This window comes from Trematosphaeria pertusa (assembly GCF_010094035.1).
Source record: "Trematosphaeria pertusa strain CBS 122368 unplaced genomic scaffold BU26scaffold_7, whole genome shotgun sequence".
In the NCBI taxonomy this organism is placed as follows: Eukaryota; Fungi; Ascomycota; class Dothideomycetes; order Pleosporales; family Trematosphaeriaceae; genus Trematosphaeria; species Trematosphaeria pertusa.
The window spans coordinates 462,526-476,358 of record NW_022987218.1 but is presented as its reverse complement, the minus strand read 5'-3'; the positions used below and the strand labels follow the sequence as shown (position 1 = coordinate 476,358).

The 13,833-nt window shown below is 55.7% G+C and overlaps 7 protein-coding genes across 7 annotated transcripts; 4 read left to right on the top strand and 3 right to left on the bottom strand.

Annotated features, from left to right (window-relative positions):
- Positions 1-125: 125 nt before the first annotated feature.
- Positions 126-1,178, top strand: BU26DRAFT_305856 (uncharacterized protein). The gene is made up of 3 exons (XM_033821853.1): positions 126-250; positions 298-394; positions 453-1,178. Exons 1-3 carry the CDS (start codon positions 162-164, stop codon positions 864-866), a joined length of 600 nt encoding a protein of 199 aa, XP_033683796.1. The 5' UTR covers positions 126-161; the 3' UTR covers positions 867-1,178.
- BU26DRAFT_305857 (uncharacterized protein) lies at positions 1,179-2,323 on the top strand. Its single transcript, XM_033821854.1, has one exon. The coding sequence runs from the start codon at positions 1,490-1,492 to the stop codon at positions 2,312-2,314; it is 825 nt and encodes a 274-aa protein (XP_033683795.1). The 5' UTR covers positions 1,179-1,489; the 3' UTR covers positions 2,315-2,323.
- Positions 2,324-2,793: 470 nt separating this feature from the next.
- BU26DRAFT_426668 (tRNA nucleotidyltransferas-like protein) lies at positions 2,794-5,680 on the bottom strand (the record flags this gene model as incomplete). The annotated part of the gene is made up of 2 exons (XM_033823688.1): positions 2,794-4,064; positions 4,183-5,680. 2 exons carry the CDS (start codon positions 5,678-5,680, stop codon positions 2,794-2,796), a joined length of 2,769 nt encoding a protein of 922 aa, XP_033683794.1.
- A 380-nt stretch (positions 5,681-6,060) lies between these two features.
- On the top strand, positions 6,061-8,856 carry BU26DRAFT_550713 (uncharacterized protein). Its single transcript, XM_033832066.1, has 2 exons — positions 6,061-7,373; positions 7,422-8,856. Exons 1-2 carry the CDS (start codon positions 6,209-6,211, stop codon positions 8,618-8,620), a joined length of 2,364 nt encoding a protein of 787 aa, XP_033683793.1. The 5' UTR covers positions 6,061-6,208; the 3' UTR covers positions 8,621-8,856.
- Positions 8,857-9,310: 454 nt separating this feature from the next.
- Positions 9,311-10,410, bottom strand: BU26DRAFT_426522 (OTU-domain-containing protein; the record flags this gene model as incomplete). Its single annotated transcript, XM_033823676.1, has 3 exons — positions 9,311-9,796; positions 9,849-10,273; positions 10,323-10,410. The coding sequence occupies 3 exons, from the start codon at positions 10,408-10,410 to the stop codon at positions 9,311-9,313; spliced, it is 999 nt and encodes a 332-aa protein (XP_033683792.1).
- A 736-nt stretch (positions 10,411-11,146) lies between these two features.
- BU26DRAFT_518996 (FAD dependent oxidoreductase) lies at positions 11,147-12,738 on the top strand. Its single transcript, XM_033828947.1, has 3 exons — positions 11,147-11,327; positions 11,415-11,760; positions 11,846-12,738. The coding sequence occupies exons 1-3, from the start codon at positions 11,302-11,304 to the stop codon at positions 12,554-12,556; spliced, it is 1,083 nt and encodes a 360-aa protein (XP_033683791.1). The 5' UTR covers positions 11,147-11,301; the 3' UTR covers positions 12,557-12,738.
- Positions 12,674-13,368, bottom strand: BU26DRAFT_427168 (C-8 sterol isomerase; the record flags this gene model as incomplete). Its single annotated transcript, XM_033823719.1, has 2 exons — positions 12,674-12,768; positions 12,819-13,368. The coding sequence occupies 2 exons, from the start codon at positions 13,366-13,368 to the stop codon at positions 12,674-12,676; spliced, it is 645 nt and encodes a 214-aa protein (XP_033683790.1).
- Positions 13,369-13,833: the final 465 nt, after the last annotated feature.

The window sequence follows — 13,833 nt, the reverse complement described above, 5'->3', positions numbered from 1 at the left end:
CTGGGATTGGAGGTGAGATTGGCGAGCCTTCGTGTGGAAGCGCGGGCGGAACAATATTGACTAAGCCCGAAACGGCACCCCTGCCGTTAGTGGACTGCGTTCCATCTCCATCTACACTATCAGACCTCATCCCTCGCGTATACCCAGCTTTACGATTTGCAATGCCTTCTGCAAGAACGAAGTCCACGTGGCTGGTCCTGGCAGTCGCAAGCGGCGCTTGCGCAGCATTCAATGGCGTATTCGCGAAGCTGTATGGTCCCTGACGCCCTTCTCTCACCCACAGCTAATCCCCGCCAGGACGACCACAGAGCTCACTACCTCGTGGTCAAGCTCCATATCGCAAGCTTTCAATCTGAGTCCGTCAAATAAAGTGGTCGAATTCGGTATTCGCGGGGTACGCTCCCCCTACATCCCCGTTCTTGCCTAGACGTGAGCTAATGCTCGACCCCTAGATCTTCTTCGGCCTCAACCTCGTCTTCAACGCGGTAATGTGGGGCCTCTTCACGCGCGCTCTTACCCTCGCTTCCTCTACCGTGCGCGTCAGCGTCATAAACACGTCCGCAAACTTCATGATCACCGCCATACTCGGCACGTTGATATTCTCCGAGGCGCTACCCGGACTGTGGTGGCTGGGCGCAGCATTACTAGTGGCAGGGAGCGTGATTATCGGGAGGAGAGAAGAGGGGAATAAAGCGGGCGTTGAAGCTGCGACTGGAATCGAGCCGTTGCTGGAGGGCGAAAGACAGGGGGAGGGATTTCGGGACAGCGATGAGGAGGGAGAAGAAGACGTTGAGATGAATAGTGTGAAAGATGGTGATGAGGAGGAAGAGGGTAGTAGCGGGGATGAGGACGCGGTTCTGAAGTAGGATATCTGGATCTGTTCCTATTCCTAAGGAGCATCAGCTACGAGGACGAATATATGTGCACATCACGATACCCACCTCGAGCAAGTAATCGCCCGTCCAAGGAAGACTCGAGGAATGTTGAACTGGTATTCTGGCACATACGGTCTACGTTAAACTAGTCCCCAGCATCCTATGCAACGGCGCCGGGATAGACCAGGTTCTCGCGGGAACATGCATCGATGACGCGCAGGCGGCGACCTCAAATTTTGGGAACCCCTTTGACCTCGCCAATGCTCTTCAGATTCTCTCCCTTTGCCACCCCCGGAGCAAGCTACTCGAACACCATTCACAATCCTCAGGGCACCATGTCATAACGAAGTGCAACGCTCGGCGTGGTTCACATGATATCTCCTTTCACTTCTTCGCTCCTGCCGCAAATTAGCTCCTTGCGTGCCCGTCACTCCACCGCTAGTCTAATTTCCCGTTCCTCTACCTTTCACCACGCTCGCCTCGCGCACAAATTTCTGTCCGCCAGCTAGCATATTTAACTTCGACACCCTCACACCGCTACAACCTCTGTCTACTCTGCGCCGTCGCTAACAAGACCAAAGATAGCAGACAACTCTCCTCGTCCGCCACACACAATGGCTATCTCCGTCACCATCCACGCTGGAGGTGCTCAAGACCTCAAGCTCAAGCGCGCCGATACCCCAGTGTTCGGCGCCATGCGCTCCAAGCTCAACCCCCGCGCGGCCTCATTCATCCCAGGCGCGCTGTCCCACCCGCCAATGTCGCCCATGACTCTGCGCGCCTACCTCCACCCTACCAAGAACAGCCTCGTCTACAAGAACAAGACTGGGCTCACCTCGCTAGACGCCACGGCTCCGCCGTTCATCCCCAAGTACGCGCTCCCAAACTACAATATCGACCCGCGCGACCCCTTCTACAACCAGCTCCTCAAAGTCCAGCTGCAGCGCGGAACCCTGCAGGATCCCAACTACGATCCCAACCTCCCCGTCTATGACGGCTTCGCCTCGCGCTCTGGTTCCGGCTACGGCCTCTCCTCGCGCTCTGGTTCCGGCTATGGCTTCACCCCGCGCTCTGGTTCCGGCTACGGCCTCTCCTCGAGCTCTGGTCCCGGCTACGGCTTCACCTCGAGCTCTGACCCCGAATACGGCTACGGCTTCGACTATGACCATGAGTACGACGACGACATCGGCGCCTATGGTGCTGCCAATGGCGGTTACGGTCATGGACACGGATACGGTGGTGGTGGGATGTGCGGCTGCTCGCCGACGATGTATGCGCCGGGCCTGGGACAGCCGGCATGGTCGATTGCGCCGCAGCATTTCGAGGGCTACGAGACGGAGATGCATCACGAGGATGGTAAGGACGGCAAGGCCAAGAAGAAGGGCAAGAACAACAAGAGCAAGAAGGCGAGGAAGCCGTGGAAGGAGGGCTGGGATTAGCTATGTACTTGAGTGCGTCACGGTGTCTGTTCTGGCATAGTTAAGGTCGTGAATGGGATGTCGGGATATGGCGCGTACAAGGCGGCAGGATGTATGGGCGAAATGGTGTCTTTAACTTGGCACGGTGTGTCAAAAGCAATTTCCAGGCCACGATGTGCCCCTAATACTCGGCTGTAGTGGGTTTCTGGCGAGGTGTATACAAATTGCATGACTGGAACTTTAGCTTATGCATTATGAACGTGTTTTGATGCATAGGCTTCCAAACTGCATATGACGTTGATCTTTGATAGGACACCATGAACATAAGTACAATGGCATATGCACGATGATAAATCTACCGCGCTACTGGCCTACTACCCCCGCCCCCAGACGTAGAAATACAACCCGCGCAGTCAGCGGCTCCCATAGCCCGACATAAACAAAGCCCGGTAGAAAGACAACAAAACACCACAGCACCCAGCACTGCCAACCGGGAAGTCTTAATTGTCCCTCGACGTTTCCGTTGTCGAAACGTCCGGCCCGTTCGTGGGCAGCTTGCACTTCTCAAACAGTTCCTTGGACTGCGGTTGCTCCTTCAAAAGCCTCCTCTTCTCCTTGTTCCAAAAGGGCTCGGCCACCGGGAGCGACATGAGCAATTCATCCACCAGCCACATCAAGTGTTTCAGCTCGCTCATCGCCTCGTCCAATGCCCTAGGATCAGTGTGCGTATAACCGCGGACATTTGACCAAGCTTTGTAGACCCACGCATACATTTGCATGGCTTCGCCCTCTTTGATGAGCGGCCAACAATTACTGATAGCGCTTTGGGTAGCCTTCGCAGTAGCTACCAATAGCGGAGGATATGCGGGAGCCAGGGGGTCGTCGAGGATATTGCCAAGAAGAGGACGCAAGAGCTGCAGGTGCTTAACCGCCTGGATTCTCAACCCGTGGAGGAGGAAGACGAGTTGGGACACGATGAGAGTGGTGAGCTCGGGATATGCCATTGGATTTGTTAAATGGAACAGAGGAGCGACGACGCCTTCGCGTACGATTCTATCGAGGAGGTTTTCGTCCAGAGTTCCCCTAATGCGAATTAGGGATAGGAGAGCCGGATATACATGTTCGAGAAGCCTGACTGATTCGAATTGCGGAGTCAAAGAAGGTATGTAAGTGAAGAATTGCCACAATTCTTCCGAGAAAAGAAGGTCGTAACCGCGCTGAACGACGTAGTCTGGCGGAGCAGATTTGATGAGTAATGTGATCAATTCGCAGGCTCTCGCTTTCCATTCCAGGTCCGTGTCGTCCATCATCTGGAGAATTGGCTGGCGCAGCAACATGAAATTTCTCGGAATCTCTTCTGGTTCTGTGTTACACAGAACATACTTCAGCAAGTCTGTGGCATACTCATTGCCTGGTTCTTTCCATCTCTTGCCTTCGGTTGCCATCGCGTTCGCGGGCCGTTTAGTCTGCGCAAACATTTGTGGAATCGTAAGCCGAAGAAAATGCGATGCGAGATGAGGGGCAAGCGTACTGGTGGTCTTGTCGGCGCTCTTCTTGACTGCTTCAATCGCCAGGGCAGGGTTGGTGATCTCCGGGTTGCGCAGCTGCCACGCCATCACCACGTCGAGGGCGCCCTTCATCCACGGCCCGGGTTTGGTGCCTAAGGCTTCAGCCAGCTCCTTGCCATTAATCAGAGGCTTGAACTTGTCGGCTTCGAGCAGGTTTTCCTTGGTCAAAGTCTCCAGGAAGACGGAGTATAGGCGTAGAACCCCTGGATATAGTTAGTAAGGCGTTGTTAAATTGGGCGCTTAGCTGTCACAACGGATCCAGCCAAATGCCTTTGACCTAAGGTTGTTTTCTTTTCGAAGGAAGATTCAATGGCGACTTACAGTCTCTTGACACTCTCCCTAGCGCGATCTCGTAAACGAGAGAGAAGAAGAGTTGCATCCTCCAGGTTGAACCCCAACGTCGTATGGCCATGCCTAGGGTGTCCCTTGCTGAAGCGTCTTTCTGGAGGTTCGGTTCGGTCTTGGAATGTGAGATTTCCTTCCAGCACTGTTCTACTAGCTTCATAATATCTTCGCTGTTCTCCATAGAGGCGACAATGACTTCAGAGACCCTATTAGGAGCCTTGAAGCCTTCCTGAGCGACGAGATAAGCAGCGTGAAATGGATTCTTTGCTCGTTTCTTGTGCGGGACTTTCGGGGCATCGGCCCAGGGCATCACAGCGGCGCAGATCCAGGCAAAGTACCGCTCGTCCGAGTTCCGAATGAGTGTTTGAGGGATGACTGGAGGTATAAACTGGCTTGTGTTTTGGACAACCTCGTTGGCAAAATCGTACGCTGGCGCAAAGTACTTTGTTTCGGGTTGGTACTCGAAGTCCCTGGTGGGATCCGTGAAGATGGTCTCGTAGAGGCCGAACTTGTCGATGAGGCGGAGGGCCCTATGAGGATCAGGGCCCTTCAACATCTTCTCTAGCTCATCGCCGATCCGCTCCCGCTTGATCTTGACTCTCAAGGCTTTCTGGATATCTTTGTTCCCCATTGCGGTTTCTGTCTCTGGCTCGATGGTGTACTCCAGCCGGCTGGCAAATCGGATCAAACGGAGGACGCGAAGCGGATCGTCTATGAAGGTCTGGTACGGCTCTAGAGGGGTTCGGATGATCTTCGCCGCCATATCCTCGAATCCGCGGCCAGTAAAGTCCTCGATCTCCATGGTGTGCAAATTATAAAACATGGCGTTCACTGTGGCGTCTCGACGTAGGGCGTCTTCTTCGGCAGTTCCAAACTCCATCTGTGGGTTTCGACTGTTTTCGTTGTAGGTCTCCTTCCTAAGGTTGACGAGATCGAGGTCGATACCCATGATCCTGATGGTAGCAGTCTCCAGGTTCTTGGACGCCGCGGGGTTGGCCTTGATCTTGTGCAGTCCGGTCATGATCCTCGTTCCCTCCTGCTGCTCGATGCCGTACTTCTCGATGTTGCCTGGTATCTTGAGGTACTCCAGCATCTTGATCCCGAAGTGCTCGCCAGTCATCTTATTGATGGCGACGTCGATGTCATGGCTCCTGACGCCGAGCAACTTGTCTCGGACCCAGCCGCCAGTCCAGCGCAAGACGGTCTTCTCCTTGGTGAGCTCACCCGGTACTTGGACTCCGGTAGCGCCCTCTTCAGCGACAGGCGTCTCATCAATATAGGCGGCTACCCCCAGAAGGAGGTCACGCAGTTGAGTCTCGCTTTCGGTCAACTCAATGATGACCTGGTTTGAGCCCTCTTGGGAGGCCATGGTGCCGTAGGCTCGTATTGAGAGAGGGTGAGAAGGCTCACTTTTCTGCCGTTTGGGGTTCGGCTGCTCGTGCGTGTTGGGTGACGGTTGTCTTCTAGTCGGCATACGACAGAAGCGAAAGGTAGAAATGGGGTGGTACCGACGTATGGAGAGTGATGATCTTGTGTAGCGAGAATGTCGTGACAGTAATAGAGAGTTAGGTCTGAAGTGGAAAGAAATTGCTCGCGGTGAACAAAGCTGGCAGGCACGACTCATCGGCATCCATGTGACTTCGGCGGGCCTTTCCTCAGCGTTAATGGGCAGAAAGAGCCCCGGAGAGGATACACAGAGCGTGCAAACTAATGATTAGAAGGCAAATTTGGTGTTGAAGGAGCGTGGTGAACGAAAACTGGGATGGCGCCGGAGGTGTAGTGTTTCTGTACCTGCGATTCCGCTCTGGCAAATGAGAGCGCAGAAAGGCCGGCGAGCATCGTCACCTCTCTTCATACACTCCGAGCCTATAAACGCCGCAAAGCGCCCACACACGCCGCTTTCCCCCGCCGGACACAGACACGCAGCGCCAGACTACATGCCGGCACCCCCAGAAGTTGCGCGCACATCCAGATCCCCGTGGGCGCCCCGCCCGAGCCTCCCATGACGCCGCTGCAAGATGCCACGCCGAAGCCGCCCAGGTATCCCGCCGATCTGGAGGCCTCCATGATCCTGCCCAAACAGCGAGCGTCGCCTGCCTCTTCTCTGGCCTCCCTGCCCTACCGAAGATCGAACCCTTCGCTGCATAAGCTTTTCGAGTCGACCACATCGCTATCAGGCTCGCGCCCCAGCTCCGGCAGCGCCACACCGACCGCCTCCGTCGTACCCAGCTCTACCTTCTCTCCCGGATCGAGATTAAATGGCGCGGGGACCCCAGGGAGCCTGCCACCGGGCGTCTCGGACGAGCATAGGCTGCTCATACAAAGGGCATTTGCGCCCCACGTGGTGGTGCTTGCGGACACAGAGACGGAGGAACTGATGCGGAGAAAGGGCTTGGAGGGCGGATTGCTACAACTATTAAGGCCATTTGGGGAGTCGGTGCCTGGAAAGGTCACAATAAGAGATAGCGTTGGCGCAGGCAAGAGCTGCGACGACTTTGGCGTAAGGTTCGTTGGAATCAACGAGGGACTGGGGCTCCCCCCCAGGAATCCAAATCTGCGGGTCAATACAACAAATGGGCAAAGCGAAGGTGCGAGGACATCATCAAGCGCCGTGCCGCCGCGGCGGATAGGTGGAGATGTTGCGCAAATCGAAGAATTGGTGGATCGACATTTGCAATATTCCGAGTTCAACACCGAAGGCATGGTCTCCGACTACCTCAGCCAAAGCGAGCCGGTTCCGGCGGAAGCGACGTCTTCTCCCTTCTATACGTTATACTTGCGTCGGTTATTGTCAGGGCTCCCATTAGTGCCGCACGAGACGTTCGCACACCCCGTGGCAGGTGTCATTGCGATTAGCTCGCGGAATCCAAATCCGATAGAAGAGCTTAGGAGGCTCTATAAAAGGCAGCATGACGGTGACCTTCGGCTTCCTCAATGGGTGGAGAACGACTTTCTAAGATACTACTTGTTGATACATGACGAAGACACGGGAGATATTGCAAAGTCCAATCAGACTTTTGACGCCATGAAACGACATTTCGGCCTACATTGCCATCTGCTGAGGTTGAAGAGCCAACAATGTATACCATCCGATGACGACAGCGTGCGGTTACCAACCTGCGAATGGATGTCTGCTGGGGAGGAGCTAGCGGAGATCCAAAAGCGAGGTATGTCTAAATAAGCACTCAAGCAAACATATCGCTAAAATCTTTCAGAAACTGCGGACGATATAACGGATCCCACCCCATACATCCCCGACTCCGACATCACTGCCATAAAAACCTTTGTCCGCGAACTCGTCGCCCAATCTATCGTCCCCAACATGGAGCGCGCAATCGCCACCTGGAACGAGCAAGTCTTGGCCCGCCGTCGCGGGATCTCAGGTCGCTTCATGTCGCTCTCCAAGCGCTGGACGCCCTTTGGGTCGTCGCGCAACTCGTCCTCTCCCACGCTCTCCTCAAATTCAAACTACGACAGCCTGCAGGGCTTCTACCGGCCCGATGCGCCAGAAGCGCTCATGCGCAAACTAGCGGATTACTGCTTCATGCTGCGGGACTGGAAACTCGCGCTCAGCACGTACGATATTCTTAGGACGGATTTCCAAAATGATAAAGCGTGGCGGCACTACGCGGGCGCGGCGGAAATGGCCGCCCTATCTGCGCTCATGAGCACCACACCTCTGTCCTCAAAGACTCGCACCGAAAACATAGACGCCTGGATCGAAGCCGCATCCTACTCCTACACCGACCGCCAACGAAGCGCAGCACCCTACTACGCCCTCCGCACACTCGCCCTAGGCCTCGAACTCCTCCGACTCCGCGGCTCCGGCGCCGCCGACGACGCTGCGCGTTGGGCATCGCGCATCCTCGAAACGGGCCTCGTGGGTGCTGTCGGCACCGCGCTCTTCACGGAACGCATTTCCGCCTGCTACGCCGTCCGCACCGGTGTCGGCGCTTTCAAGCTAGGCTCAAGACGCAGGAAAGCAGCGCTCTGGGCCGTCCTCGCCGCAGAAAACTGGTGGCGGCTCGACAAAGCCCTGCAAGCGGAAAAATGTCTCGACGCCGCTACGCGCTTGTACGGTATCCACGGCCAAGAAACGCAGACTGGAGGGCCTGTTAAACTCCCTTTCCCGCAAATGCAAGCCTACATTGATGAGCTGCGTCAACAGATCCTCGGCTTGCGGCTCACGAATCGCGGGCTGCTGCTTGATGAGGATGGCGAGGGCGGCGCGGAGGTCGCGCAGAGTCTAATGGTGGAGGAAGCGACCGAGACGCTGGACAAGAGTCCGCGCGGGCATCGCAAGAGTCTGATCGGGATGGTGGCGCCTCCGCCGATTGATGTCGGTCCGCTGAGTCCGCGGCTAGAGAGGGGCCCGGAAGCGGACAGGAGGGATGACCAGTTCGAGGGCGCGTAGAGACAGACGTAATTGATGGATAGGCTTTTTTGCTTCTCTGCCCTGGCCCGCAAGGGGCTGTTTTACATTTTCCCAGTTTCCGTTTTGGCATGGTAACGGCGTTTTGCGGTGATGGATCATCAAGAGGGATTTTCGACGGGTACATAGGGTGAGCCTGGTTTGGGCGTTGAGCCCGTATAGCTGAAGTACGTTGAACGAGGCTGGGCTATAGTCACCGCGAAATGTACTATTCTCACTGTTGATCGATCGCATTCTTTGTGTCCCTCGGGCTTATGAGTGAGAGAGCAGGGCCAACTCTGTTGTGGACCGCGTTGATGCATGTCAGCCTCACCCGCATGAGGTAGCACAGGGACACGTTGATCGTCTAAGACACACAGGGAACATCACAAGGCACAACCCGGACGTCAATCAACAAGGCTGGACGGGTTTTGCATTCGAGCTGTCACCCAAGCATCTACAGAAGAGGAAACCTAACCAGAGAGCCGCCCAACGCCGAGCCAAACCCAGGACACAGGCCCAAGCACTTTGGTGCCTGCCCGGATCATTGGCCATGCAAAGTCTGATATATGCCGTGACCGTGTCATGCACCATGCTCGTATGCTATGCAAGAGAAGTAGAAAAATGAAAAATGTACGCCTAGGCTATGCATGATATGGTGATAGGGGTATCATCGTCTTGACGAAATGTATCTCAAGTCTTCGTCTCAAGCGTCGTTGCTGTCGTGGTCGTACTTGCGGCCGTGCTTGCGTGTGTAGGTGACGGTGGGGTGGAAGAAGGTTGTAGTGAAGAGGCAGAGGTGGAGGTTGGGGCCGTAGATGGCGGAATGGCAGTGCGAGGCTCGGTCGGATCGGTGGTCCTCAGACCTCGCAGCTTGATGGTGAGCTTTTGTGGCTTCAGTGGCTGCTCGGAGTCCGGAATATCTAGATGTGATTGGGATGGGATCGGGTCGTTGGACTCGTCCGATGAGCTCTCCGTGCCTTCGGGTGTGGAGTCGGAGTCGAAGAGCGGGAGGGGCGAGCGACGTTTACTAGCTCGCGGGATGGCATCATCGCTATCTCCGTCGATGCTAGGGCTAGGCCGTTTCTTTAGTGAGGTCCGCTGAGGGATCACGGTGACCTCGGGCAGGCCAGTGTGTGGTCCCGCGATGTTGCGGACGGATGAGTAGTGCTCCCAGTTCTGTGACAGTGTTAGCTCTTGGCTCTGGAACGTAGGATTGCGATTCACCTACATGATAAGCAATGTGCAGGACTTGTCGGTCATCGACATCATCTGGGCCGTCCGGGAGGTAATAGATGCGTGGTGAAAAGAGGTACGTGTAGTCAGCCTGCCAGAGGCGGACGTGAACGTTGAGGGCCGACGCGAACGCCGACACCTCCATGTTGTCGGCCCACTCGCCCGGCTGGCCCATCTTCTCGACGTGCTCTTCGAACTGCTTCTGCAGCTCTTCCTCGGTGTGGTAGGTGGTGTCGATGCGTGTTGGCAGCGCAGCCGTCGTCTTGCGTTTTGGGTTGCGGCGAACATTGTTCACGGCCATGTACTGGCGGTAGAAGTCTGAATTCTCGCGCATGTGCTCGATAGTCGCGGTGCGGAGCACCTCGTGCATCTCTTGGTGGCCGTAGAGCTGGTCTGACAAGGCGTTGAAGAGGCAGTTGCCTTGCACAAGTCAGCTTCAATTCGCGTCAAAAATAGATTTTGCACTCACCATCGCCTCTGATCTCGCCCGCATACAAGCCATTGGCGTCGAGAATGGGGAACTCAGGGGAGTCGGCTCGCTGCTTGCGGGGCGCCATATTGCCAGCTGGTGCAAGCTGTGTCGCGAGACAGGAGAAGGCGGAGTGCAGGAACAAAGGAACAAGGCGGAGTGTTTGTGGTCATGGATGAAAGACGGGCTGGTGGGCGGAGTGAAAGGTGTGGTGAGGCAGGGCGGCCACCGCGAGGTGGGTATTGTGTCGCCCTTCTCGGAGGTGGTGAAGAATATCGTACCTTTGTGGTGACGCGAGGAGAGCTTCGTAGCCCGCAGCCCGCCGAAACAGGGATAGTGAGGCCCGGCCAAGCCCACCCAGGAGGCAGAACACCGCCTTAGTCAGAGAGCGCCAGCCCGGGAGCCTGGAGGACAGCTGTGCCTTCAGCAAACTACACAATCGCGATTTTTGGGTCGCAGTACTCTCAAGCGGCCCGGAGGAATGTGAGGCCCAGCGGGAAAAATTGAATACGTACCTCGGGAGCAACAATGACGTACACGGGCCACGGCTTCCCTCTAGCCCTTCGCCTGCCGGAACACGCCCGCAGCCCTGGCGAAGGGGGAAAATAAGCGCGCGAAAATTCCCCAAAGATGGCCTGACAGCGGGTGCGGCTGCAGCAGGCGGTGTGAGCAGCAGCAGTCCGGACGTCTTCAGGCACGCGCAGCGCGGGCAATGGGTGAGTGAGTCTTGAAACAGCTGGAGCCTGGCCGGCTCGCAGGTAAATAAACACGCGTTATCTCGTGCCGGCCCAGATCCAGGCTCGAGATGCTCTCGTGCCGGCTGCCCTTGAGTTGTGGCGAGCGGCCAATCAGCGGCGACGCAAACAAAGCAGGGTTCCGCCTCACTCCACCGGACCACATCAGGTGCAAAATCTGGCATCCGTGGACATCATCTGCATTGCTCACCATACTTTGATGCTGCCTGATCTGCGCCGTGATTATGGCTACACGTGTCGTGATAGTCGGGTAAGCTTGTTCCGCAAGTTTCATCTCCATTCAGCCCTACCCGCGATGCGCATCTGGGAATGCCCATGCTAAATACGAGCATTCCAGTGCGGGCGTCGTGGGACTCACGACGGCCCTTGTCTTGTCCAAGCACAGGGACCTTGACATCACGGTCGTGGCCAAGCATATGCCTGGTGACTATGACATAGAATACGCATCCCCCTGGGCGGGAGCAAACTACTTTCCCGTCGGAACGCCGGGGTCAAACCTGCAAAAGTTTGAGAAGGCGACTTGGGGTGAATTGGACAGGATCTGCCGAGAGGTGCCGGAAGCAGGCATTCATTACCAAGAGACGGTCATTTACGGGAGGAAGAAGGACGCGGGAACTGCTACAGGGCAGTGGTTCAAAGAGCTAGTTAGAGAGGATGCGTGGTTTAAGGATGTCGTTCCAAATGTAGGTTTACATAAAACCTCAAAAAAGATACTATTTCTTCAATGCCTGTTGTGAACCAACAGAAAACGCGCTAATATGCTCACAGTTCCGCGTCCTACCTAAATCCGAGCTACCCTCAGACTGCGATACCGGTACCTCCTTCACCAGTGTCTGCATCAACACCGCCATCTTCCTCCCCTGGCTTCTCGGTCAATGCGTCAAAAACGGCGTCACCTTCAAACGCGGAATCCTCACTCACATTAACGAAGCTTCCCTGCACCACACCTCCGGCAGCGCCTCCATAATCATCAACTGCACCGGTCTGTTAGCCTCCAAGCTCGGGGGCGTCTTGGACTCCAACGTGTACCCCGGGCGCGGACAGATCGTGCTCGTGAGAAACGAGCCTAGAGTGATGGTCACGGTGAGTGGGACAGACGATGGAGACGATGAGGCAACGTACATCATGCAGCGCGCTGTCGGCGGGGGCACGATTCTCGGTGGATGCTTACAGCATGGGAATTGGGAATCACAGCCTGACCCGAATCTTGCGCAGCGCATCATGCAGCGCTCTATCGATCTATGTCCTGCGCTGGCGCCGAAGACGGGAAAGGTGACGGAGTTGAGCGTGATAAGACATGGCGTGGGACTGCGGCCGATGAGGAAGGGTGGCCCGAGGGTTGAGAGAGAGAGAATCGGGGGAAACTGGGTGGTGCATAATTATGGGCATGCGGGGTATGGATATCAGAGCGGGTTTGGGAGTGCGTGGGAGGCGGAGAGGTTGGTCAACGATATCTTGCGAGAGAGGGCGAGATTATAAATTAGATTACGAGGTCCTTCCTTCCCTTTGATGCCGCTATAGACTGGTAGATGTGGTAGATGTGGTAGATGCAGCTCGTCAGATTTTCTGACAACAATGCCGCCCTGAGCAGCTCGTTTATAGCTTCATCTGCGCCAGGTTCGTCACCATTTCTCGGCCCGTAATCCAGGTAGTTCTCCAAAGGGTGGGAAAGTCCAAAGTGCTCGTAAAGGCTAGCGGTCATTAGCCCGAATAATCTCAAGAATGGAGCAGAGTATCTTACTATCCGCATATCCGAAGAACAACATAGGTGGAATCCACCCCCTAGCATACTCAAGCGCAAAGCACGTATCCCGCATACTGTACTGCTTGACATCGCCGCGCTTCAAATGGTGCATACTGCCCTGCGGATACCTCTCCGGCTCAAAACTCCCAGGGCTATATGCCAACTCCTCGCCCTTGAGGATATAAAAGTAATCATCCGCCGTATGGCGTCCCGTATGGCCTTCCGTTCCGATCGCCGTGCCAAAAATGATCAAATATTCGGTGATGGAGGCGTGGATGATGTACATGGCACCCATAGCTCCGCCAGCGTTGTTAAAGATCCATTCTTCGTCCAGGTTCACGTGATTGGGGTGGGTTGTGGATAGATGAGAGACGATGTAGTGGACGGCGGAGCGGGTATCGTTGCCATGAGCCTCAATGGCGGCGAGAGATAGCTCATTCAGCTCTGAGGGCGTGAAGATGTAGAACTTTTCCAGATGGGAGTCTAGCATGTACATGAGGGAGGAGATTGCGGCGACGACGGCGCCGAGGATTGTGAGAGCCCGCATTTTCGGGCGTATGGACGGGGGTTGCGTGAACAACAGGACAAAAGAGAGTGGAGAGAATGAACGAATGGATCGAGAAACAAAAGACAGATGCTGAGAGAAGGACGTATGAGGCGGACGTTGCCTTGTGAGGAAATTTATTTTCGTGTTGTGAAAGGGGGCAGGGCGCTTCTGATTGGTTACTCGGAAAGCGTGCTTTCCGGTCCGGAAAGATCAGCTCATCTTCGCTCACACGCTCGAAGCTCGTGCCCTCCATCACAGAACACTAGTTCACGGTCGCCCTCAGTTCGCTTGCAATGTTGAAACGGAGGCCCGGAAATGGCGCCGCTCAAGGGTCGGGCCGTGGCGTGGGGGAACGGTACTTCGGACAGCGGAGCTGCACGAAGGGCGGCAAAAGACTTGCTAGGAACCTCGGCCTTTCCTCTCTCGAATTCCTGCATGCTGTCGAGTCAGGACTAGCATCGACAC